At 47.3% G+C, this 25,618-nt stretch overlaps 1 protein-coding gene across 1 annotated transcript; it reads left to right on the plus strand.

The window, feature by feature from the left end:
• The first annotated feature begins 667 nt into the window (after nt 1–667).
• SLC49A3 (solute carrier family 49 member 3) lies at nt 668–25,184 on the plus strand. The gene is made up of 10 exons (XM_062629385.1): nt 668–819; nt 8,666–8,824; nt 9,713–9,932; nt 15,789–15,865; nt 15,968–16,105; nt 16,823–16,939; nt 18,496–18,648; nt 20,515–20,672; nt 21,702–21,814; nt 23,213–25,184. The coding sequence occupies exons 1-10, from the start codon at nt 691–693 to the stop codon at nt 23,365–23,367; spliced, it is 1,419 nt and encodes a 472-aa protein (XP_062485369.1). The 5' UTR covers nt 668–690; the 3' UTR covers nt 23,368–25,184.
• The last annotated feature ends 434 nt before the right edge of the window (nt 25,185–25,618 follow it).

A 25,618-nucleotide genomic window follows, 5' to 3' on the forward strand; every position in this document is an offset into this window, starting at 1 on the left:
TTTATCCTCCTTTTGTCTTTTTCTACTGCACAAAGCAATCACCCCTCGGACAAGTCTGTTACCACAACGCTTCTCCCTCCTGCCGCCACCGGTGTCCACAGCCACGGGAGCTGCCGCTGTGGCCGGAGGCGAGAGCTGATAGTGACTCTCACCATAACGCGGAGTCACCAGCGGGCATTAGTGATGTTGGTGCTGCTGCAGTTTTCACGGCACAGGGGAAAAGCTTTCTCCCCCGTGGGCCGCAGCACCCCACTATCCCGAGCCCTTTAGCAGTCCCGTTTCGGAGCACCGGGCTCTTCTCCTCTGCCAAATGCGACAGGGCAAAGCCGGCTCCCGCGGGAACACCTGTCACCCGGCTTACTGCTGCTCCGCAGGACGCACTGGCACCGCCTGCCGCATGCTGCGGCCCTGACCGTGCCGTGCCCTGCCGTGCCGTGCCCTGCCGTATGCTGCGGCCCTGACCGTGCCGTGTCCTGCCGTGCCGTGCCCTGCCGTGCCGTGCCGTGCCGTGCCGTGCCGGGCGGCAGGCGGTGGTGCGGCCGGGGCCGCTCCGGGGAGGCCGGCGAGCGCGGCGGGCGGGGAGGGGCGGGGCGGCGCCGCGCCGCGCCGGGTGGGGCTGTCCCGAGCCGAGCCGAGCCGTGGTGTGCTGTGCTGTTTGTGCTGGGCCGAGTCGAGTCAAGCCGAGCTGCGATGGAGAGTGGTGAGGCAGCGAGCCTGCTAGGAGAGCAGGGCCTGGGCCGGCTGTCTCAGTTCAAGACATACCGTCGGCGGTGGTTTCTGCTGGCCGCCGTGTGCCTACTGAACTGTTCCAACGCCATGGTGAGTGCGGCGCGGGGCCGCCCCGCCTGTCCGGGACCCGCCGGCCGCCCGGCTCAGCCCGCTGCGCCGCGGAGGCCCCTTAGCTGAGGGGAGCGGGCCGCGGCGGCGCAGGACGGCGGGGACGCTTCTCCGGAGGGGCGCGCGGCTTGCGGAGGCGGGGGGCAAGGAAGGGTCGGCCGACGGCAGCCCCGGGGTACTCGGGCGGTCGTGAGCGCAGGAGGAGGCGGAGCCGCTCCTGTGCCGCCGCGCTGACTGCTGCCGCCCGGGGAGGATGGGGTGACAGGGCTCTCCGGAGCCCAAACCGCTTCCCATCTCTTCCTAGAAGCAGCCGACCAATCGTCAATACTCTGCCCCGGTGCCCTGTCCCAGATCCACCCCCTCATCCTTGCGGCACCGAGGCTCGGTTGCACTCGCGTAGCGCACAGACGCCTCAGCCCGGACGTGTTTTAGGGAACGACTAAGCGGCTTTTCTGTCTAAACTTTGTGTCTGTGGTTACGGCTTCGGCCTGAACACCTCTCTTACGACCGGTGGGATCCGGGGTGTGGAGGGGAGGTGGGGGAAGGGCAGGATGGGGCGGGAGGGTGTGTGTGAGCTGGAAGAGCACAGCAGGAAGTGCCGCAGCGCAGAGCAAAGTTTGGGATGAAGCTGAGTTCGCTGCCGAGTCTGGTCCACAGGCCGTTGGGAGGAATAGAAATATTCAGCGCCTGTGAGGGCCACATATTTCAAACCTAGTAATATGAGAACAGTGGTGAAATTCTGTGGGTAGAGGAGCAGGAGTTAGCTGTGACTTATTGCTGACCTATGACAGCAGATTTATCTGGTCAGAAAAAGGAGCAAGTAGGTTTCTGTTGTACACGCAGCAATTTAGGAGTGAGTCTGCATTAAAACATACTGGTCTGTGAATTTCGTATTGCTTACAGGCACTTTATTCAGAAAACCTGAAAAAAGGGGATGACAGATAACCCCCCTGTTGGACAGATTAAAACCAAATTCAGTAATTTTTGAGATAAACATGTAAAGTTTCCCGGTACCAAGTCCTGGTATATGAGATGGAAGCCCAAATCTTTGCTCAAAAGCCATTGAGGACATTGTCTGATAGTTATCAGCCTGATGCAGAATTATTCACATGCTTGAGGATTACGATGCTGCAAATGCAGACTGTGTGGCGGACAAAATTAGGCACTGCAACCTGCAGACATTAAATGCCCAGAAGGAAGAGCAAGTATTCCATGATGCAAGAGTGCTGGAGTAGATAAATGGGAAAGCATAGTGAGAATTTGGCTGTATATGGAAAACAAAAAAAATGAATGTGGCTCCTCAAGGGAAAATTGGTGTATCCTTTAAGAGTGTAAAATACGTCATGCAGAAAAGCAACGTGAAGCCCTGCTGTTTGCTTGCAGGTAAGTCGGCACAGCACAAGAACGTTAGGAAGAAAAAAACCCATCCTGCTAGAAGTGGACTGTGGCAGCATGGATGATGGAAGCGATACAAAATCTTTACAGGATGTCTTGTCAGACTTTGACTTTGCTAAAAGATTAACAGTGAAATTGGAGGGTTACTCCAAAAATAGATACCCTTTCAATGCATCTGCAAGTATAAATGTGTCCCAACTCATGTTGCTGTAAATTTTATAGCCATGAAAGATTGTACTGTTGTCTGTCCCCTTCATCTCTTGCCAACTTCTCGGTTATCTGCGATATTATTTTGCCCCAGTATGAACATAAGACAGGACTTCACAACTTCAAAATAGGATGCTTAGTAAATATCCTATGGTGGAAATACTGTTCCTAAGCCATTACAAAGGTCTGGAGTTGCAAGTAGGTTGATGTACAAAGTTGTAACCAAACATTTCCTGATGCTAAAGGTTCTTTTAAATGTTCCTCATAAAAACCACATTAAAATGGAGGGAGCAGTTAAAAGCCAGTGAAATCAAAGTGGTTGTGTGCTGTTTAAAAGTTCCAGATGGGAAGATTAATTTACCAGTCCTATGGTGTGAAAATTGCTTTGCAAGTTAAGAGGTGTCCTCAATTCCTGTGCAGATGTTGCATGCAGCATTTTGTTCTATGTATAACTGTGTCAGGCTGTCTGCAACAGCATGTGATGAGGGGTCACAACTTTGAATTGTCTGACTTGGAAAGAACAGATCAGCTCATGTCCTGGACCAAGCTTCCAGGATGGTGCTTTGTATTCCCTGCTCTTACCTGTGGACATGTGCAGTTCAGTGGCCTTCTGTGTCACTAAAAGTGGCAGACTGGATACAATCCAGAGAGAGAGAGACTGTCAGGAAGACAAGATAGAAACAGCTTAACTGCAGGGAAGCACACTTCATCATGCAGCAAGAGCAGGCTGAGAAAGCAGTGTTTCTTAGTTCAGTCTGTTTTAAAATCATAATGGAAAGGACCTTAAGATCACCTAGTTTCAACCCTCCTGCTATGGCCAGGGACACCTTCCACTAGACCCAGTTGCTGAAAGCCCTATCCAGCCTGGTCTTGAACACTTGCAGGGATGGGGGGCAGCTGCAACTTGTCTGGACAACCTGTGCCAGTGTCTCACCACCCTCACAGTAAAGAATTTATTTCTTATATCTATCCTAAGTCTCCCCTGTTTAAGTTTTTAGACTGAACAAAGCCAGGCCAGACCATATGGTGATGAAAGGGGCACTCTTCCCTACTTCCTCCTGCTCCACATCATGTGAAAACCCGTCTTTAACCAGAGCACTATGGGGTAAATAAAGCATAAAGGAGGCTTTTCGTACTAGTTCGTACTTGAATATCTATTACCGACCTGAGTTTAAAAGCCACTGTCTCTGCTGTACAAAGTGGGTACTATCTTGCCAGGGATTGGTTCTCATTTCCTAAATACACCTATTCTGGAAATCCCTAACTAACAATATAGCGTACGAAGTCCTTGTGTTGTCTTAAGAAGGCCATAAGTAGGCATCAGTATAATTTACTTGCTGCCTTCAGTCCTGGGCAGAGAGGTTGTTCTGACCACAGCTGGGCTTAGATGATTGATCTCAGGCTGTCTCTTACAGCACTCCTGGTGAGGGGCAACATAAGTCCCAGATTTGTTTTGTCAAACTGCTGCTGTGGTTTTAAGTGTGTGGGGATTTTTAATATGCAATTTTAATATTTAAGAGTATTCATAGTGTGCTGACAGTTGCTGTAGCAGTAAACTGCTGAGACAAAGACATCCTCCCTCACTGCTTCCTTCCTATGAAGCTGAACAAGTGAGAACTTTGTGTTTCACAGGAGGAACTTTTTCTTGCCTTGGGGCTGGGAACAGGGAAATGCACAGAGAATGAAAGAATGTTTCATGCCCTACTCTGTGGTTATCAGTGTGAGCAAGCTGGGAAGAGGAAGGGAGCAGAGGTTTGGAGCTGGCTTACATTTGGCCAGGTGTTTCTGACTCACCAGCTTAAAGGACTTCTACCACCTCTTAGTGTACTTGGAAGAGGAAGGAGAGTTGATCAAGTGGGGACTGGCATGCTCCAGGGCAGGGCCTGCACGCTCCTGGCCTGTGTGCTCCAGCAGTTCCACTGTAGATAGGCAAGTGCTCACAGCTCCTGCTGCCTGGCTCTTGTGTCCTGTACTCCTCCTGAGAGCTGCAGGAATCGGACCTGTATGAATGTCTTGCCTCTGCCCTTACTTGCTAGGCTGCTGTGTCAGCATGGGTGCCTTCACATGAGGCCACGGGCTGTTTGCTTCAAGACTGTAGGTTCCTTTTGACCTTGAAGATGAGGACTCCGGTGTAAGGTCTTCATAGCCTTACCCTAACCCCAGCCCAGGCGAGGAGGAGGCAGCCTTCATGTCTCAGAAAGACATCCTACATCACCTTCAAAGCAGTGCCTAGGTGAATGGGAGAGAGCATGCTGGGACTGGGAGAGAGGCTGCAGGCAGTACTAGCCTGGGGATAGGCAAGCTGTGCCTCTTACAAAGCAGAACATCCTGTTTCATCTAATTTGTCCTGTTGGCTCCTCCTCTTCAAGCTGTACATAAAAGGTATTACAAAGGCATTTCTACACTGTGCACACCTATACAATATGCCAGATAGTAAAGAACACTACATACGGCAGCCTTAGCTAGCTAATACCACCGCTGACATGGCAAAATGGCTTAATTTGCAACCTGCCTGATTGCATGCACTTGCCATTCTACAAGTCGATTTGCTTTTCACTTTCAGAATCTTGATTTGCTGAAAAGGAGAGCAGACATTGGTTAATAAGTTGCGTTTCATGAACAACATTTTTGGTACTGCTTCTGGCAGGAGCGTGCCTAGTTATACGTGTGATGCATCAATATATATCCCTACTGCTCTTTGAGCTCCAGAAATCCTGGGGCAGTATTTATTTATGCTGCTCACAAACAGCAGCTCACAACTGCTGCTTACCAAAGTGTAAAGTCTGTATGGAGTCCTGCCTTCAGCCATTGCAGACAGAGAATTGGTGGTTCACAGCCCACTGGTTACCTCCTGCAGAGGTGAGAGAGAGGGCAAATGTTGGGCTCCCTTGGAATGGATGGAGAGAAGTTGAATCCTGTAGGTAAAATAGGTCCTGGAGAGTCTGTGGTGGAGTGAAAACAGTAAAGGCAACAGGGTAGAGGAACGGAACCTGGAGAAGATGGAGGTAGAAGGGACTGAGAGGAGGGGGAAAACTGAAGGGGTTGGGCTAGTACTGGGAGGAAGACAGCCAAATCCATGTCCAAGAATCAGGGGTTTATCAGGGTATCAGAAAGAGCAACAAACTGGCTTAGAAATGAGGGCAGGATGGGAACAGCTGTAACCTGCTCTTGGTTAGAGGAGTGCCCAAGCAGGCCTACAATTAGTGGGGAAGAGAGCAGGCAGTTTCTGGAAGGTGCAGGAGAAGAAAAAACAAAAGGTTATCTAGAAGAAAAGGGTGCGGGGATTGGAAAAGTGTGTAGACAGCCCTGCAAGGACAGAGGTTGCTCTTTTATCTGTCCCAGGAGCAACCAGCCCACACATTCTCTCTTCTTTTGCATCTGTCGTCTACAGTACGGAGCTTTGATACTGGTTTTGGTGTGGCAAAGCAGAGTGAAGGTAATGGCCCTTGGGGGATGGAGGAGAAAGGAACCTCTCGGTTTCTGTTCTGCTTCTTAAGCTGTTACAGGGCTTAGACCTTGCTAGGAAAAGAGCTGCATCATCCTCACCCTGTTCTGCCTGAGGGAACATGTATCACAGCAGTCCCTGAGTAACTACCAGCCTTGGCAGAGTTTCAGAAAAAACATGTAGGAGAAGAGGGCACAAGCTCCCAGCAGAAGAGCTCACTAACTACTGTGGATAAAGTCATTATAGCTGAGAAAATCTAAAGCAGAAGGTGGCATACTCACTTGCTTAGCATGGCAATTTCCCTGTGTTGGCAAAATCTGACGATGCCATCTCTTTCTTGCTGGGTCACCTGGCCACCACTTTGACCACAGCTGCACCTCAAGCTCCATTGCCCAGTTCTGAATTTCTCTGTTAAACCAAGACAGGCTAAACAGCCCTTGCCTGAATGGAGTCAAAACCATACTTTTTCATAAAGAAACCCACTTCCTATTCTGAAGAGCAAACTCAGGCTTGGGCATGCTGCAGTTTCCCACCTTCTGTGCTCTCACACACGCTAGAACTGGTACTCTTGCTTAGGATAGAAATACAGGGCAGCCCAAATGCTTGGTTGTCAGCAAGGAATGGTTTTGCGAGGTCTAACGGAAACCTGCCAGAGTGCTTGATCCCAGCTTGCCTAGGTGTATACAGCCACTGAAGGCAAAATGCTGTGCTCCAGCATTAGGAGAGTGGCATCACTCTTCTAGTGATGTCATGCATGGGTGAGGGTCTTGTGTGGAGGAGTGGGAAAAGTGAAAATCTACCTCAAGCTGGCTTACAAAATGTACCATCTCTTTAATAACACTGTTCCCTGTAAGGTGTTTCATCACCAGCCCAATCTGGAAGACAGTGAGGAACTGAGAATTGCTGTTGCTGGAAATACACAGATGGGGTTTGTTCAGCAGCAGCTTAGCATCCCATAATCAAACTAATGCTCATGCCTTAGTGATGCTTGTAACATTTAAACAGTTACAATAGCATGAAACATTCAAATTCCTGTCCCAATATGATGCAGATCAGTTCTGGAAAACAAAGGTGGGTGAAATTTCTTCCTGAGACAAGACAATAACATCATTCCAGTATAATACACTATTTCAAGGAATTTTAAAAAGCTCATGTTACTAGATCTCTGCTGCAAGTCTCCCAGTGACCTGGAACAGCCTCCTTGTCTAACGAGTACAGTTTCTTTCAGCGCCCAGCATCTTCATCCACCTGATTGTAGAAGCTGAGTAAACACCAGATCTGTCCCCTGCCAGACCTTTGACTGTTGCCACGTGAGTGTGGGCTTGGTCTGAGCCCAGTGTGGTGATGTGAGCTTTGTGTTGAATGCAGGAGATTTGGCATGTCGACTCCTTTCAGCAAGGAGCAAAGGCCTAATGCTTGGAGTCCTTGCTAGGGCACTGATGATACATTCAGAATTTCTGTTACTGCCATTTATTTATTACATCCCTGCAAGGAGAAAGCTTAGCTAAACAATGATTTGCATGTGGCTGTTCTCACACTTTGACACTAAGAAAGAAGAAAAGCTCATCGTCACTTCTGCTTCCATTCATTGTGGTAGGTTTTGTGGTATCCAGTGTGTAAGAAGTAAATAGGAACACTGGAAATAAGAAGTTGCAGAGTGTAGGGGCACACCTTCCTCTGAGGTTACCAAAGCCCTTTTCAATTATACATTAATGCCGCAGGTGATGCTCTCTGCAGGATGCGGGCTGTGAAGTGAAAGCTTGTAATGGCAGAGAGGGGTACCTGGAAAGAGACAGCGGCTGGAGTTCTTTTGTAAGAAGCTGTAGCTGAAGCTTTTGTTCACGTTTCTGCAAACTTGATCATCTTAAGTATACAACAGCTGTGAGGTGATCTTCTAACAGTGGAGTAGCTTACATTCACATTATTAAAACCTGTTCTCAGGTTAGGCCACCAGAGAGGGCACATTTTCACAAAGAACCCACAGAAGCATCCTTAAAATAGGGTAGTACCCTTATTTCTTCCTTGTGGGCAAGATCTCAGGACCTGATTTGAGGATCAAAGCAGGCCCTATTTTTTCCAGAAGAAATCAGAAGCGGACAGCAATCTTATGTACCTAAAACGAGCTCTAGGGAAATATTTTCAGATCTGGCACTGAAAGGTAAAAACGGATAGTTACTGAATAGTTATCTGTTGTGTTTACATGTTCTGAAGCACTCAATAATGTGGATTTCTAGACCCTTACCTAGCTGTTGAGTGGGTATAAGACAGCATGGAATAATGTCTTGGCCAACACATAGCAAAGTTGTCCTTACAAGGCCTCATCCAGGGATTACCAGTAACTAAGTATCAGGCTCAGTTTAAGAGGCTCTTAGCTGCAAAGAAGAGATGGCAGCCTCTGTTTGGTTTATGGTAGCATGGAAGGATTGCTTGTAAGAATTGCTTGCATCAGGTAAGTGCATCAGGGGCCAACATATACAACCAGGGGACAGAAAAAGGTACTGACCTCTGCTTCTGCCATCTACCAGCAGCAGGACTAGGTGACTGGGGATGAGGTAGTCAAATGGATTTTGTGCTCTGGGCCAAAATAACAACGATGCCAGTAGTAAAATAGTCCTAGCATGAGTAACTGCAGACATTGTGGGTTTGAATTTTTACTATCAGCTTTATTGCAATTTCAAGGAGAAACTAAGATGGCAAACTCTTTCACAACTCAGTCTGAGGGTATGCTACACTTCTGTTCTGGTGGAGGTGTTCATGTTTACCAGTTTTTGCTCTCTGCAGCTGTGGCTGACGTTTGCTCCTGTGGCTGATAAGACAGCGGTCTACTTCCACATTTCCCTGGAGATGGTCAACTGGCTCTCAGTAGTGTACCTCCTCATCTCGATCCCATTTGGTCTGGTGGCAACGTGGGTTCTTGACAGCTTGGGGCTCAGATGTGCCGTGAGTTGAACTGTTTTGTTTTCCTGAGGGTGTTTTCACCTAAAGATAGCAGTATGGGAGTCTTGCCAAATAGTGCAGAGGATGAGAATGTTGAAAGCGCTGTCTTGCTTCCCTAATAGCTGTCGCGTCACCTCTAAGGTGGGTAGCAGTGGGAAAAATCAGAATAATGTTGCATCCCTACTTGCCTTTTCTTGCTTCAGTTTTTGTTGTCTTAGTCAGCTGACAGGGACAGATGCTGTGGGCTGCTCCTGTGAAGAGCTTGTTGTAAATGGGTAGGCTTTGCTGCAGAGAAGTGATAGCACGGCTCTTTTGTTTGCAGGGCCAGTTTAAGGGGCAGCAGGGCAGGATGCAAGCAAGGGACCCCTGTAAGCTCAGGGGTCTATGCTAAGCCATCTTGGGATCTCTACACAGTATTCCCAGAAGCAAGAGTGTTGGAGAATGTGGCACTGAAACACTAGCATGCTGGTGGCGTGGATGAGCATTTGCAGCATCTGCAGGCTGAATGACTCATTGCTATGATCTTTAGATTGTCACATCAAAATATGGGTGATGGTGCAAACTTGCAAACAGAACTTAATTACTGAACTTTGAATATCTCATCAATTCCATTACAATATCCTCTGTCTTGCATAATATACTGTGGTGTAGTTCTTATGTTTGGCCAGGACAGCCACCATGCTGCCTAACGTTTCAGGTAACTCACTGCTGGATCAGGAGCATCCTGTAGTAGCCCAAAGGGGTGGTCTGCAGGCAACTTCGCATGCAGTGATTACTAACACTCAGTGTCTCCTGTAGTGCATCTGAGACCTGGCTCAAGCTGCTCAGTTGTATTAAGTTCTGCCCTTCAGGCTTCAGCACACAAATCATGTCTGTTTCTGCTTGCTGCAGGTGATCCTGAGCGCGTGGCTGAACATGATGGGTGGCATCATCCGGGTTTTCAGTGTCCTGAAGTTCCTGAACTTGGGTTCCCAGAGTTACTGGTACCTATTTACTGGGCAGTGCCTCTGTGCACTGGCACAGCCCCTTATCATCTTTTCACCGACAAAGCTGGCAGCACTATGGTTTCCAGACCACCAGAGAGCAACAGCAAATACGATTGCATCAATGTGTAAGTGATAGCTGCAAAGTAATATTGCTGCATTTGTTTGCCTTTCAGAGGCAGCAGGCAAAGGAAACCCTCTGTACTACACCCATTTGGCCCTGCGTATACCACTCTATCCAAGACTCTCGTAGCCATGTGCAATAAACCAGCGCCTTCAAGGCACTGCAAGACAGCTTTTCCAAGCTGGGGAGCAAGAAGTGGGCCTTAGCCAAATCCAGGTGCAGTACTCAAAGTAAGCTACCCAGGCTCCCAACCTCCTTCCTCTCTGCAATGACAAGGTGATCGTCCTTAAGTAAATATCATAGAGGCTGGGGATAGTCCTCAGCATTACTTATTTAATGTCTGTAGTGGCCTTAATTCAGCAACTTGTTAGGAAGGTGTCCAAATTGCATTTGATGCCAGTGGTCACAATTGCCAAATTCTGTAACCAGATAGAGGTGAGGCTGCTGCAGCAATTCTGTCCACCAGTTCATTCAGTAGCAAGGCTCAGTGTATGCACACACAGATAAAATATACAGAGCTGGCCACACAAACATGTTGGGGATGCTAAATGCAGCAGGACTATCCATGCAGAAACCACATCCGCCTTGCAAGTTGTCTGGAAGCTGAGAAACTGGAGGGGAGGCACCAGGTACACTTGCTCTAATCTCATTCCTCTCTTGCTCTTTTGGGCCCTGCTAGAGACAGGATACTGCACTTGACAGACCTATTTCATCCCTCCATGTGACATTCTCCCCAGCAGCGAGAAGAAAGCTCTTCCTCCTTTCTCCAAAGACTTGAGAGGTGCTGCAGAAACTGGGCTGGCTCACTGGCTCCAGCCAGGAATCTTACAGTACCTAAATGTGTGGGGCAGCCCCGTCTGCCCTTCCCTCAAAACAGCCAACAGCCACCTTCTCTCCCTACTGTCTTGGAGTTGGGAAGGCATAGTCATGGAGAATAGGGCAGTAAAGGGGCACCCTTATACCGCTTTTCCAATGCTGCTGCAAACCCAGAGCACAGGCACTGTTGTTTAGTAAGAATGGGTTTATAGCGTCAGAACAAATAAATTCTTCTTGCAGTGCCTTCCCTAGAATAGAATGGACCTGTGGCCCACCTTGTTTCCCAGGACGCAGACAGACCTTCATCTTGCGTGCTGGAGAAGGGGCTCTGTTGTCTGTGTGGTGTAATACAAGTACTACCAGGGGCTGACCACTGGGCACTTCATCCTTCACTGCCCTGAAGGACTCCACCCTGCAGGCAACTTACTCTTTTTAAGTGAGAGAGCAGCCAAAAGGCATTTCTTTCACTTTGTGTAAAAGTAAAAAAAATTAAAAAGTGTTCTCAGTCCTTACAGGATCAAATGGATCTAACTGTAGGACAGAATAAAACTGAAGAGCAAGGAACAGTGGAAACCCAAGATCTGAGGCTGTTCAGTCGGTAGCATGTTGAGATTTCAGTGTGAGGACTGTATGTACAGTGATTATTATCTGCTGCAACACTTGCATATTGCTGTTTAAAGGGCTTCCGCTAATAATATCTGGCTACACCCATTACTGTGCTGTACAAAATCAGGATTTCATTTCAAGAAGGTTTAAATATTGCCTAGAAGGAAGGAGCATCTGCCACAGCCCCAGTAATTTACTCTGTGGTTAATTACCTCACTGGCAAATGCCTACATGTTACTTCTTGTCTTGATGCTCCTATCCCCCCAGCTATTCAGTCTTGTTGCACCCGTTTGTCAGGTAGTTATGGACAGTCACCTCTTCTCTCCTTTGCCTATAAAGACTGAATGGCTTCAACCCAGTCACCTTATGACGATATTTCCTTTCGCCTCTTCCCACATGTCTCCATGTCTGCATGTTGCTCACTTGAGCTTTTTCTCTCATCTTGCTCCAATTTATCAATACCCATTTCCTGTATTAGTGCCAGAGAAGCACTCGGCATTCCAGTACTGTCAGTATCACTGCTGCACATAGAAACCAGTCCTACAGCCTCCTGTCAGTATCCCCAGTGCTTCTGGGTAGGCTTGCCTGTGCTTTTGTGACAAAACAAGATCTGGTGGAGCAGCTGAAGTCACTATGACTCAGCTGTTCTTTTGAGTATTTATCCTATTTTGGTTCTCCCCATCACTTACAGAGACCTACCTACAGAGAAGCAATGCAGGGCTAAGAGCTGGCCTCTGAAGACTGTGAGAAATTGTCCTGTGTCAGACAGGAAAGACTTGTCTGAGTCCACTGAAGTGGCCTCTGCTTCATTTACTGCTGTCTGTCAGCATGTCATTTGTCTTTTTTCTGCACCCTGCAGTTTTAGTGCGTCAACATCGCTGTCCACAAAACACACATTCCCATTGCAGAGTACTGCGAGCAAATCCATCAGGACCCCTGGACCATAATGTACAGTTCATTAACTCAAGTGACCTTTTAATTTCTTCCTTTTGGCTCATATAATTTCTCTTCTCAGGAAGAGAAAGCGGCTGAAACCCTGTAATTACTCAAATAGTCTCACTTAGTCTTTTCAAATTTAGCCCAATGCTCACATTCCCACCCCTATCCCACACCTTCAGGAACTGCTTTAGCATGCTGATAGTTCATGGAAACATCTGACAGTACCTTTCAGGCAGTCTGTTACAATGCCCAGACACATTTTACCCCAACAGAGAAGCTTTAATCTATCTCCTTGGAAACTGTTGTTTAATTGTGTCTGCCTACATAGAAGCAGGTAAGATTTCACCAGGATCATAAGCTAGTACAAACACAGAACAGAAATTCTATGGTGGTTGTGTTCTGTGGGGCACTGTTAATGATGCCTTAGCAGAATTACAGAACAGACGAGGTTAGGAGGCACCTCTTGGTCTTGTCCAACCCTCTGCTCAAGTATGGTTGACTAGAACAGGTTGCCCAGGTTCTGGCTATGTCCAAGGGTGGAGATGTTGCAACTTACCTGAGCAGCTTGTTTCAGTGTTCAAACACTGTTACAGGAAAAAAGTTTATATTCAGATAGATTCTCCGGTGTTAAAGTTTTTGCACATTGCCTCTTATCCTGCCACTGGGCACCACTGAGAAAAGTGTGGTTCCCTCTTCTGTACAATCTTCGATCTAAGTTCTTTACTGGCTGAACAGTCCCAGCTGTCCCAGCCTCTTTACGTGTGGGAGATGCTCTGGTCCCTTAATCATGTCTTTGGCCCTTGACTGGACTTGCTCCATTAACTACGTATCTTTCTTGTACTGAGGAGCCCAGTACAGGACTTGGCACTCCAGATGCTTCTCACCAGGGCTGAGTAGAGGGGAAGATTCACCATCTTTCACCTGCTGGCAATGCTCTGCCTAATGTAGACCAGGATGCTGTTGGACACCTTTCTGCAAAGGTGCCTTCCTGGCTCATGCTACACTTGCAGTCTATCCATGTCCTTCTCTGCAAAACTGATTTCAAGCAGCTTCTCCAGGCTGATTGGTCCCAGCTCTCTCAGTCTCTCCTCACATGACAGAGGCTCATCTTTTTGGCCCTTTGCTGGACCAGTAAGTGCATGTCTCCCTCATACTGGGGAGCCCAGAACTGGACACAGTACCCCAGATGTGACCTCACTACTGCCAAGTAGAGGGGAAGGATCACCTCCTGCTGATACTATTCCACCTAATGCAGCCCAGTATGCTGATGGTCTTCGTTACCGTGAGGTGGTGTTGCTGGTTCATGGTCAACTTGATGTCCACCAGGATCTTCTCCCCCACATTATGTCCTTCTCTGCAGAGCTGCTTTACATTTGGTCATCCCCAGTGGGTACTGGTGGAGGGGTTTATTCCTCCCCAGGTGCAGGACTTTATGTTTTCTCTTGTTGAACTTCACAAGGTTGAGCCTCTTGAGGAACCTCTGAATGCCAGTGTAGGCATCTGTTCTGTCAGCCACTCCTCACAGTGTCACACTGGCTGTGGGTGCACTCTGCCCTGTTGTCCAGGTTTTTCTTCAAGGTTAAACTGTATTGGCCCCAGTACCAAACAGTACTAACCCCTGGGGTGCACCACTAGTGACTGACCTCCAGCTTGACTTCATGCCAGTGACAATAATCCTCTGGGCTCAGCTGTTCAGTTGACTTTCAGTTCATCTCACTGTCCACTTATCTAGCCAGTACTTTGCCAGCTTGTCTATGAGGATGTTGTGGGAGACAGTATCAACAGCCTTAGTAAAGCTGAGATAAAAAAACATCCACCCAGCCAGTCATCTTACTGTAGAAAGCTATTAGGTTGGTTAAGCATTTCTCCTTTGCTGACTACTACTGCTCACTTTGTTGCCCTTCATGTGCCTGGAAATGGTGTCTGCGATTAGTTGTTCCATGAACCTTCCCAGGGATCAAAAGGAGACTGATAGGCCTGGAGTTCCCTGGATTCTCCTTATTGCCATTCTTAATGATGGGAGCGGCAGTCACTCTCTTCCAGTCCTCAGAAGCCTCTTGAAATTGCCATGACCTACCTTTTAAAGATAACCAAGAATGGCCTTGCAGTGAAAACAGTCTGCTCCCTTAGCACTCATGGGTGGATGACATCATCCCATGGACTGTATGTCTGGTCTAGTTAATGTTCCCTAACATAGTCCTCCTCCACTAAGGGTAGATCTTCCTTGCTCCAGACTTCAACTTTTAGTCTCAGGGTTGAAGGCCAGCCTTACCAGTAAAGACTGAGGTGAAGAAGGCATTGAATACCTTGGCCTCTTCCGTGTCCTTTGTCACCAAGTCTCGTGCCCCATTCAGCAGCAGGCTCACATTTTCCTTAATCTTCCTTTTGCTGCTAATGTATTTGTAGAAGCCATTCTTACTGCCCTTCACCAGACTCGATTCCAGGTTGGCTTTGGTTTTCTCAATCCCATTCCTACACACTAGTAAAAAATCAACTTTCACTCGTTTGACCATTTGCAGAACATCACCCTAAAAGTTAAAATAATGTCTCCTGCAATTTTAGACATTCCCAGGCTGAGTCCCAGCAGTACTGCTTCACACACTCCTCAGCTCTAGCCCCGTAACAATGCAACCCCCTACTCCAGTACAGGCAAGCGTCCAAGATTTTCTTGTGCTATGTAACTTTTTGTAGTTGGTAGCAGAGATAATCTTGTATGGCAGCTTGGGCTTTACTGGGGTAATATATTGTCTTGAAAGGTGTCAATTTAGAGAGCTGTCACAGTGTTTTCCTGCTTTTCATGTCTTTTGTCAAATAAGACCAGTGGCATCCTCATGACCATCGGGAATAGCATTGCCAGCATCTTAAGGGAGGTACCCTGTCCACATCTGAAGAGCTGTGTCCTGTTATAGGCTCCTCAGTACAAGAAGAATATGGATATATTAGTGTAAGTCCGATTAAGAGCTACCAAGACAATTAAGGCAATGGAGCATCTGTCATGTCAGCCAAGGCTGAGAGAGCTGGGGCTGCTCACCCTTGAGAAGGCTCAGGATGAGCAGATTGGGGATCTCATCCATGTGTATATGTACCTGATGGCATAGGAGCAGTAAACAATGGAAAGTTCTAATTGTTACTGCTGCTATATAACATAAGCACAGATGTCACAGGTTTGTCCATCTTCATTTTGTTCCTTCAGCTTAGCATTTACTGAGGCAGCTTTGTGAGGGTTAGGACACTGTAATTTATAGATGAGAACCAATCTGTAGGGAAACAGATTGAGACAATGGGCTTCATGGGGGTGAGGGAACAGATGTGTCAACAGTGAGACCACAGAATCAACTTCTCCAAATGTTGCCTTCCTGGTTTCTCCCTTTATATGTCTTTTTTCTGTCCCTGTTCATTGCTTTGCTGCACACTGCAGCTCTGGTGCTGACTGGCAGTAGGGGTGGACACATGATTCTGACTACTTGCATGAAAAAGTGTCTCTTTTATTTCCTTCTAGCCAATCCCTTGGGTATTCTAATAGCAAACGTGCTGTCACCTGCACTAGTGCCTGAAGGAAAGCGCATCCCTTTGATGGTAAATGAAGACTACTTTAATCAGCCAGCTGGGCTAATAGATTTATTTGGAGGCAATGGTGCTGGAAAGATTGTTAACATGTCTTTACTTTGTGTTGTGTAGCTGGGTGTTTATGCCATCCCGGCAGTAACAGCTTGTGCTCTGGCAACTGTGGGGATTCACGAGAAGGTGCCTCCAACACCTCCTTCGGCCAGTGCCACTACCTCTACCTCCCAGCCATTCCTCGCAGGGCTCAAAATGGTAAGTGCTGTAGCACAGAAAGAGACCCATGCTGGAGTGACGAATGCAGCCCTGCTAGACAGGGATATGCTGGGGAATCTGCTGACAAAGCAGACACTGAACTGCACTCCACCAAAGCTGCCATGGAAAGCTTCCTGAAGGAGACCAGGATTCCTTCCTCCCTTCCTCCCTTCCTCCCTTCCTCCCTCCCTCCCTCCTCCCTTCCTCTCTCCCTTCCTTCTGTCTCCCTCCCTTCCTTCCGTCTCCCTCCCTCCCTTCCGTCTCCCTCCCTCCCTTCCTTCCTTCCGTCTCCCTCCCACCCTCCCTCCCTTCCTTCCCTCCGTCCCTTCCTCAGGGAGCAGAAGCTGCTCACAGCAAAGCTGTGAGAGACACTCTCTGACCATTCAGCTGTGGCCTGGCTGCCATTTGACTAGCCCAGAGAGGCACAGCTGGGCTCGTCCAAGATGACTGCTTAACCTGAGCCTTCTGAGCAGCTGAGAGAGCACATGGCAAAATAAGGAAGAATTTGGGCACTGAAAAGACCATTCCTCCCCATATTTGGACTTGTTATCTGGCTGAAGTGACAGGAGAGAGCCAAACTCCTCTAGTGATCATGGGGTTGCCCTGTCAACATTTCCAAATGAGGGGTCATAGCCACCGACCCTCAACTCTACTGTTACAGCCATGCCTTTTTTCCTCCTCCACTTATTTAAATGTTATGTTAACTTCTTTCTCTAGCTCCTGAGAAACAAGGCGTACATCATCCTGGCAGTGTGCTTTGGAGGAGGAATTGGGATGTTCACCTGCTTTTCAGCTCTGCTAGAACAGATCCTTTGTGAGAAGGGGTATTCAAATGTGAGTCTTCCTTCTTTCCTGCCCGTTGCCCACATACCATAAAAAAGATTTTCCCTGACAAGGAACTCTGAGCAAAATGAAGACAGCTGAATACAGTGCATTGTCTTATATCTTATTTGCTCATATTATCTAACATAGATAGCATGTTAATCCAGAGCACAGTCTCTCAGTATAGAGGCTGATCTGCATTTTCATTACTGTCCATGGTCAGGCTCCCATTTGCAAATTAAAAGCCTTTACTTATCAAACACTTTTTGAGAAAAAAAAAAAAGAGTAGTGTGCTTTTTCTAACCCACTCCAGACCACTGATGCCTATGCAGCCTCCGGACACTTTCCCCAGACTAGGATGGGGCCCAGGCAGGCACTAGAATGAAACTGAAGGCAGGCTGATGCAAGTACCTTTTCCTCTTTGCAGTCTTTCATGAAGCCAGGGCAGCAGATGAAGTCAGAAGTACTGTAATGGTTATTTCCCCACCCTTCCCATGACTCTGGCCAGGTGCTGCTTTTACAGTTGAGCACAGTTTGTGCACAGCTTATTCCTCCTGCTTGCTTCCTGCAATAGCAAGGGTCTGCCCCAGTTCCTGCATTTCCCCTCAGGCAGGCAGCACTTCAGTCCTGCTGCTTATATTCCCATGGAGGTCTTCTTAAAACACCCCTCCAGCTTTTGTATCTGCACATCCACACCTCTGGTCTCCGTCCACTCCCTCTCAGCTCCCAGGTCTGATAACCAGTATGTGACCTCTCTGGTCAGGTCACACTTGCACGCTCCATTGGATTTTAAGTGAAAATTTTTTAAACTTTGTAGCCTTGCTTTGTGTGCATCACAATGCCTTAGTCTTGTGTGTGACTTGCTTGTCCTGGCCATTTAGCCCACAGAAGCTATTCCAGGTACCCTTTCCTTCCAGTCTGCCCCTGAGGCTCTGAAAAATGTTTACCCAAATTTGCTAAAGCTTCCCTGCTTTCAGAATTGGTTTCTGCGTTTGAATTTTTATGGAGCTGAAGGAGGAGGACAAAGTCATTGCAGGCAACAGAGCATGTACCCCATCCTAACTACTGCTCACTGGCTAATTAGACCTCATTGCTACAGCCAAGTGATGCTATGTCTTGTCTAACACTCTGGGGATGCCTGCCTTGTGGTCCCTGGTAAGAAAAGGGTCAGGGGCGTGATTATAAACAGCAGCAGATCCCAAGGCAGTTGGACCTGTTACCAAGTGTGGACAAATCACCTGATTACCCATAGAGTACAGTTGCATGCATGCACTGGAGCATTTAATGCTAGGGAACTACTGCTGCTATGCACCCAGCCTCCCTTGCTAGGTCTGCAGAGACCTGTCATCCATAGAGACCTTGGGAGTGATGTGCCCTGGGTGTCCTCTCACACCTGTAGCAGCACCTCAGCCCTGTTACTTGCTACTCAGCCCTATGGAGGCCTCCTGGACTGCAACAGGCCAGGAAGCTTCTCCTACCTCAGCAGCAGCAGGCAGAAGGATCAGTGATACTAAAACCTCTTTCCTGACTGCTCTAGTTGCTCAGTTACTTATTCTTCTGCCTTCCAGGAATTTGCTGGCCTGAATGGTGCACTGTTCACAATGTGTGGTTTGTTGGGTGCATTCCTGCTAGGCCTGTATGTCGACCGGACAAGAAAGTTCATAGAGTCCACCAAGGTTTGTTTCTGCTTGAGTGCACTTGCCAGCATCGTGTTTGCAGTGGTGAGTTCTCCCTTGCTTTGCACCATACCTGTGGGCTCAGTTCTGTTACCATCCAATAAATCATCAACTCAAACCAAGGTTATCTGATGTCACAACATTCAATAAGCCACCTGTCATGCTTTGCGATGATCCCTCTTGGCTACAAATGTTTTAAAGAAAAACCCTTTACTGAGGATTTCACAGTCACTGTGGAGCCTGAGATATATTCAGGATATAAATAAATTGCCATAATTTTACTTGTTCACATTGGATCACCATGTTTGTTTACTGTCCCTAAGACCACTCTTCCCAAAAAAAGATGGAATTACTAAATACTCATCTTACAAAAAATGAAAAAGAATGACGTAGTTTTCCCAACACTTGTTTTCAACAGTGGTGGCTGCCAAGAGTGTAAGATTAGCAGAAAGGACCTTGTTATGTGTCTGTTTCTGCAGTAGTTCCTCAAGGAATACAAGACAGAGAGGCAGAAAAGGGAGGCACTTGAATACAGCCAGGAGAGGAATTCAGAACCTGGAGACTTTACTCCCATGGAGCTGCAGTACAAGTACTGCAGTTGAGCATAGTCATTGCCAATGGGAGCCATCACCCAGCAGGAACCTGAGCATGAGGCAGAGGACTCCTAGCAGTGCAGAGGATCCAGACTGGTGCAGGACTCTGCTTTTTCAATAGACTTGTGCTGTGCATTTCTCCTGTGTGTTGAAAAATCCAGAGTTTCAATACAGCATGATCACATGTTCCCCTGGGCCAAGATCCCAGTGATGTTAACTCTACTTTGAAGAGACAGATAAATGCAGTGCCTTTCTCAGTGTAGGACAAGATGCCTAAAGCAAACCTTTCATTTCCCTGCTTAGTACTTTGGGATTTGTTAGGGGGATGATCTGAATGCAAGTCAGAGTGCCTGGGCTCAGGTAAAGCATGGCATAGGCAAAAGACTGTATCAGGAGCAACAAGCAGACCTTTCCATCCTCCCCTTCTCTCCACCACATTCATCCCATACAGATGGGATGTTCAAAGTAGTAAACCAAAAAATACCTCTTCAAATCTGCTTGCTGCCTTGATACTTTGAACTCAGATTCCAGACACAGAGTCTTCCTTGACTCTACTAGTTCAGCTGCACCAGGCCTGCTGCAGCCATGCCAGTTCAGACCTCATGTTCCTCTGTGTGACTTTCTTACATGATTAAGGAATGAGGTATCAGCACTGTGGCTGCAGGATATATGTTTTTTTCTTTCTAGCATTGGCTGGACAAGGCCATGCTCTTTCCTCAAGAGTTAGGGACAAGGCTGTTCTAGGCACTAAACCGATCTTGAGGGTTTATGAATGTTTCAGGGTTGATTTCTTTTTGTTTGCTTTGTGGGGGCTCTTTGTGGTAAAACCCCAGTGTTACAAACATGAGTCTGCCATGATAAGGAATAACTTCCCTTGGCACTGAGCTCTGCAACTGTGGCATAGTCTTCCTTATCAATGTGCTGCAGCAACCCACTGAATTGTCACATGTAACCCAATGCAAACACCAATTCTTAAATGTTAGCTTGACCTAGGAGGAAGCTGTGTGTTTCACTTGGTGCTAGTATGCTTCTGATAAGTTACTGACCAGGAAGTCAGGTCACAGATATATGACCACACTACTGCTTTTCAGGTAATTCTGCTGATCCTGTCTCTTCTTGCTTAAATTCAACAGATAAATCTCCATCATGTAGCCATTTGTTGACTTCAGGGGTTCGGAGATAAAAGATTTCAGGAAAACATAGGGAAGGTACTGGTGAGAACAGAGTCCTTAGGACTTCCTGCAGATTATGGGTTCAGAGACTTTCTGTGCAACTGTGCTGACATTGAGACTTCATTTCTCTTCTCTTCTGCCTGCAGACTTCTCGGTTCAGAAACCAGGCTGTCATGCTGGCCATCACCAGCTCGCTCTTTGGTTTCTTTGGTTTTGCCATCTATCCTATTGCCATGGAGTTGGCTGTGGAGTGTTCCTACCCTGTGGGAGAGGGTACATCTACAGGCCTGATTTTTGTTGCAAGGTAAGTAGGCTTGGGTTTGAACACATAGGCACACACACAGAGGTGGGGAAGCAAACAAAGAAGAGGGAGGACATCAGTGGTAGCCACCTTGTTGTACTTCCTTCTGGTGTCCATGCACATGACCATGATAAGGGGGAAGCTGGCTGCCTGAGCCATAGAGCCAAAGAGCTAAGGTTTTAGAGGAAGGAAGAGTGTGTGAAATTGGTGCAAGAAAAGCAAGAAGGAATACGAAGGTCTCGCTTGCTTGGCACAAATCAGGATTTAACCATGCCCAGCATCTCTTAACCTTTGAAGCAGATGGGCTCTATGTGCCTGAAAGGGGCACTCATTCCCATGGCAGTACAAGGACTTGACAGGTCCCATTGCTCTGCTGAGGGAGATGGGGCTCATCACGCAGAGGGCAGCTGGCCACAACAGATGGGGTAGTGACCGTCCTTCCTGTGGTCAATTGACATGCTTAGGGTTGGCACTGGACTACAGCAGGAATGACTTGTTGGAGCCCTAAGCAGATACGCATGGCCTGGTGCCATATATGTACGTCAGGTGGAACTGTAGAAGCAAAGAGCATCAGTCAAAGAGGGGTGTTAGGCACTGCCTTTGAAGGCAGTTGTCTCCTACTTGCTGTGGACCATTGCCTCATTCATAGCCAGCCAGCTATGAATGAGGAAGAAGCTGAAGTCATTGCCTGACTTCCTCCCAGTCCTCAGTCCTGCAGTGAGAGGTATTTCTAAGTCTCTGCCCAGTGACTAAGCCTCAGCTCCTTGACAGCTGTAGTTCATCTGCATGCCTCTGGAGGGAATGTATAGTGCTCCTACCATGCTGCCACCATGTCTGGAGCGTGCTGAAAGGCTGACCTGGATACCGTGTAAGCAAGGGCCAGTTAACCAAGCACCTGGCCCAGAGGAAGCTAGCAGTAGCTTTCTTTGCTCCAGAAAGGGGCTTCCTGTTCTTCTCACTGGGGAAGCTGGGCTTGTCTGCAGCACTGATGAATCAGGCAGGTATCACAACCACGCTGGCTTCTCCCCACAGCCAAATTGAAGGTGTGATTTTAATGATCCTGCTACAAGCTCTCACCGTCCGTGTTTCTGAGGATCCGTCCTCCACCTGCACCCTTGACCAGGATGGAGCCCTGGACTGGACAAGTATGTATATCCTTGGGAAACGATGTTGGATGCTTGGTTGCACACTGTGTGCCCCCATTTTCCTGCAGGTCTCAGTGTGAGGGAGCCTGCAGTACTGATGCCTGTGGTAGCCTATCTCTTAGCCCCCTCTCCCAGTCTGATGGTGCACTCTTTGCTGCTCCTGCTAAACCAGGCTTGCAAGATTGGAATGGGAAGACATCTAAGGTGCCATGGATGCTGCTGCTGACTCTGGGTTAAAATTACGGCCAGCCTGCAGTGACCTGACCACCCACCTAGAAAGCAGCTGTTCCGGGGAGAAGACACTGTCCATGTAGCACAGCCTATGCTGGTTTGCAGTGTGGGTGGCTGAGACTACAAAGGCTTTGATTGAAAGCTTCTTCCCTTGCTTCTGCATACACAGCTGCCTCTTTGTAACATGCCAGTACAGCTTTGTTCTTATTCGATATTCCAAACAGCAACTGGAATGAACAGGAGCACAACTGTGTTTTCACTGCAAGCTAAACCCTGGTCTTGATCTCTTGGCTGGTTCATATTTATGTAATACTGACCCTGAGTTCAGGGACACACCATAAGACAAAGGTTAGCTACCATGTCTGAAGGCTGAGTAGAAGCTCCATAGAACAAGCTCCACTAGCTGTCAGGGAACAAGGCTTCACAATAACTGGCCCCTGAAAGCAATTTGCTTTTTGTTTGAAAGCATGCAACTCTCCACCTTGTCAGATCAGAGCTGGATGTCATGACAGGAACCCATTTCTGCTCATCTGTGGTCTGATATTCACAGGGACATTGTGGAGAAACGATGGAGGTGTTTATTTGAGACACTGGTGGAATAAGAATGTAACTACTTCCAGGTCTTTTTGCATAGCCCTTTAGATGTACTATTTTTATTTTTATTTTTTTTTTTTTAATTCAGAAAAGGTTCTTTCAACACAATTTCTTCTTTGATTGAAATTTATCTGTAGTGAACCCTTCCTACACTTTGCTCTCAGATGATACAAGAAGTACTACCTGTGTGGACCCGTTCACTTACAAAGTTCAAGTGTTTTGATTCAGTCTTTCTCATAACTTTGTTGACCATTCCCCAACACACAAACATCTTCGCATAACCCCTCACAAACACATTCTGTGCACTGGTGTAAGACCTGCAACCTGTGGGGTTATGCAGAACAAGAGTCCTGGAAGCCTCCCACATTTCACCAAAATCCTGTGCCAGTGCTGCATGGATGAGGTTTGGCTGTTGGTAGACTGGCACTGCTCCGCTGTGAGCTGCACATTGTCTTCAGGGGTAGCTTCAGAAGGTGGTCACTCAGGCTGTGCAGGTGCTGGGAGCTGACCTTGACACTTCTCCACCCATGGGGAGTTGGGAAATCACTGACTAAGTGTGTGTCTTCCTTGCAGCTCCAGTTCTGGTGCTGGCTGGCCTCTGCAGTGCTATGGCTTGTTTCTACATCATCTTCTTCCACACTGACTACAAGCGGCTCTGTGCTGAGACAAACAGTGGTGATTTGGCTAAGGCAGAAGATACAGCAACAGCAGATGTTCCTGAAGCCTAGCCAGGCCAAAAAGGGGATGCCAAGGGTCTAGTAAGGGAAGAACTCAGGTCTGTGGCCAGGGACCATGACTGCAAATGCTCTGCTGGCACACTGGGATATCAGGGTCCTGTTGCATAACAGGCCAGGGCTCGGGCAGAATCACTGGAGCACCTTTGCCGTGCTTCCCTCAATGTTGTATTTATTTGTGAGTCTGGGCTGTAAGAAAGGCTGTTCTGCCAGAAAGGTCAAAGTGGAACTGGACAACTATGCAGGTAACACAGTTAGCTGACTTGAGTGAAGGTAAAAATATGTTGCAGAGGAGAGGAACATTATATTTCAGCCATCTTGTTAGTTTTCATGTACTTGGACTGTGGGGGTGGGAGGAAGCTTTCAGGGGTGGAAGCCATACCTGTCACAGACCTGGTGGAAAACTGTTTAAGGACTGTGGTTCTTGCACAGCACAGCAACTCTTCTGCTCTGAGTTTGGAGCTAATTATGCCTCTGTTAAAGGGCAGTAGGAGCTAGAACAACCTTCCACTGCAGCAGGTAAGTGTAGGTATGTGATCTGCAATAGAAGTCTGTTCCAATGAGCCACTTTGTCTACTCCTATGAACAGGAAAAGAAGAACCTTGCCTACAGTGCTGCCTGTGAAAGCAAGCAGCAGAAGGTAAATATGGCAGCATTTCTCACCTTTCTGGTGTCCTGCCAGATGCTGAGACATTGAGGATAAGCTTGTTCTACTTGGTTTTCTGTTCCTTCTTCACCTCTCCTGCAATTCCAGTGGTTTAGATTTTCCATAAGAAGATGAACTTGCTGGTCTAAGATTGGGGTAGGTCACCTTTCCCGGGCAAGTCATGCTCTCCTATATGGGAACACTTGAGAGGACAGCTCTCTTCTAGGGGAGTGACGGAGCAGTGCCTCGTGAGGTGGAAGCTGGCAGAAGAACTAGCAAAGGTGACCACTTGGAGAACACAGAGACCTGTCATGTTTCTGCAGATGATAGGGGCTTTTGGGAGGAGACCAAGTAAGAAACATCATCAACAAACACCTTCCAGCTCTCTCTACAACTGACAGCTGTTCTTTAGTGTTAGAATAGATGGATAGTGACAGAAAAGATCCTATTTGGAGTTCAGTTACCCTAACAACTGCAATGGGTACAACTGTGTTTTTCATTATACAGTACTTTCACAGTGGTTCATTGTCCTGCTTAGGTGTTCAAGTATAGATGTATAACCTAACAACTTTTCACTCTGTAATATTAACAGAGGTTAAAAAAAAAAAAAAATAGATGGGACTTGGTAATACTTCATACCATGCATTTTGCGAGGGGATCTGAGTACTTGCTGATTAATTGAACTTGATGCAAATTGGACCAGTGGCTTTGCCCAGTCCAGCTAGAAGATAATCCCAAAGCAAAGAATGTACTTTCCATGAGGAACACTGTACAGATTGTTCTTTCAGTGCCTGAATTCTCTTCCCCATTAGCAACTGGAAAGCTACCCTTTGTAAAACACCTAGGTGCATCCTTTTAGGGAGCCTGCTAGTCCCTACAGCTCAGTCTTGCTCTCACCAGTAAGCACTGTCAAAAGGAGCAGGAAGGAAGTCTGAAACTGAGGTGAAACAAGATCAGTTTGGACTTGTTGGAGGAATGAGGTTAGCTGTCTTTTCTGAAACTAGCTGGTCAGTTCTTCAGCCCTGGGCCTAATACACTGAACAAATTAACAATAAATTTACCTGCCACTCCTGAGTCCTACTGTACTGGGAAGCAAGAAGCACTTTGTACTTTATAGTTTTATATATTTACAAATACTTGTTTTTAATAAAGGGATTTTAATAAAGGTTTAAGAAAATACTAATATTTTCTGAACACATTAAACTAATAAAAGTATTTTTTAGATGTAAGGGTGCATCAGATCTGCTATGTAGCACAAACCAGAGGTCTCCATATTTGCCAGATGCATTAAGTTGCCAGATGCATGAAGTTGTACTCAAAATGATGATGTGGTGCCTCAGATCCTCAAAATGACTGTGTGAAATTAGCTGTAGGTTAAACTAGAGTTAGCTTTATTTTGAAAGACAGGTTAAAGGAGCAAGGAAGTACTGCTTTCAGATTTCTCCAAAATCTGTCGTTGCCCTGGTCAGAGAGTCTGCCTTGCACCAGCAAAGACACTCTTATCTGTATCCAAGCATATAAAAGAGATTTGAAATGAGATTTGTGTCTCTACTAATGCATCAGATATACAGGTGCATGAGTCTAATTCTGAACTCCTAA

This window comes from Pezoporus occidentalis, unplaced genomic scaffold (assembly GCF_034315485.1).
Source record: "Pezoporus occidentalis ecotype Australia unplaced genomic scaffold, CSIRO_AGI_Poc_V1 ctg334, whole genome shotgun sequence".
NCBI classification, from domain to species: Eukaryota; Metazoa; Chordata; class Aves; order Psittaciformes; family Psittacidae; genus Pezoporus; species Pezoporus occidentalis.

What these genes read in the sequence shown, in the direction of transcription:
- SLC49A3 (XM_062629385.1), top strand. Translation starts at nt 691, where the DNA reads ATGGAGAGTGGTGAGGCAGCGAGCCTGCTAGGAGAGCAGGGCCTGGGC. An exon ending in TGAACTGTTCCAACGCCATG is followed by an intron (nt 820 to 8,665) that starts GTGAGTGCGGCG and finishes TGCTCTCTGCAG; the next exon opens with CTGTGGCTGACGTTTGCTCC. An exon ending in CCAGCATCGTGTTTGCAGTG is followed by an intron (nt 18,649 to 20,514) that starts GTGAGTTCTCCC and finishes TTCTGCCTGCAG; the next exon opens with ACTTCTCGGTTCAGAAACCA.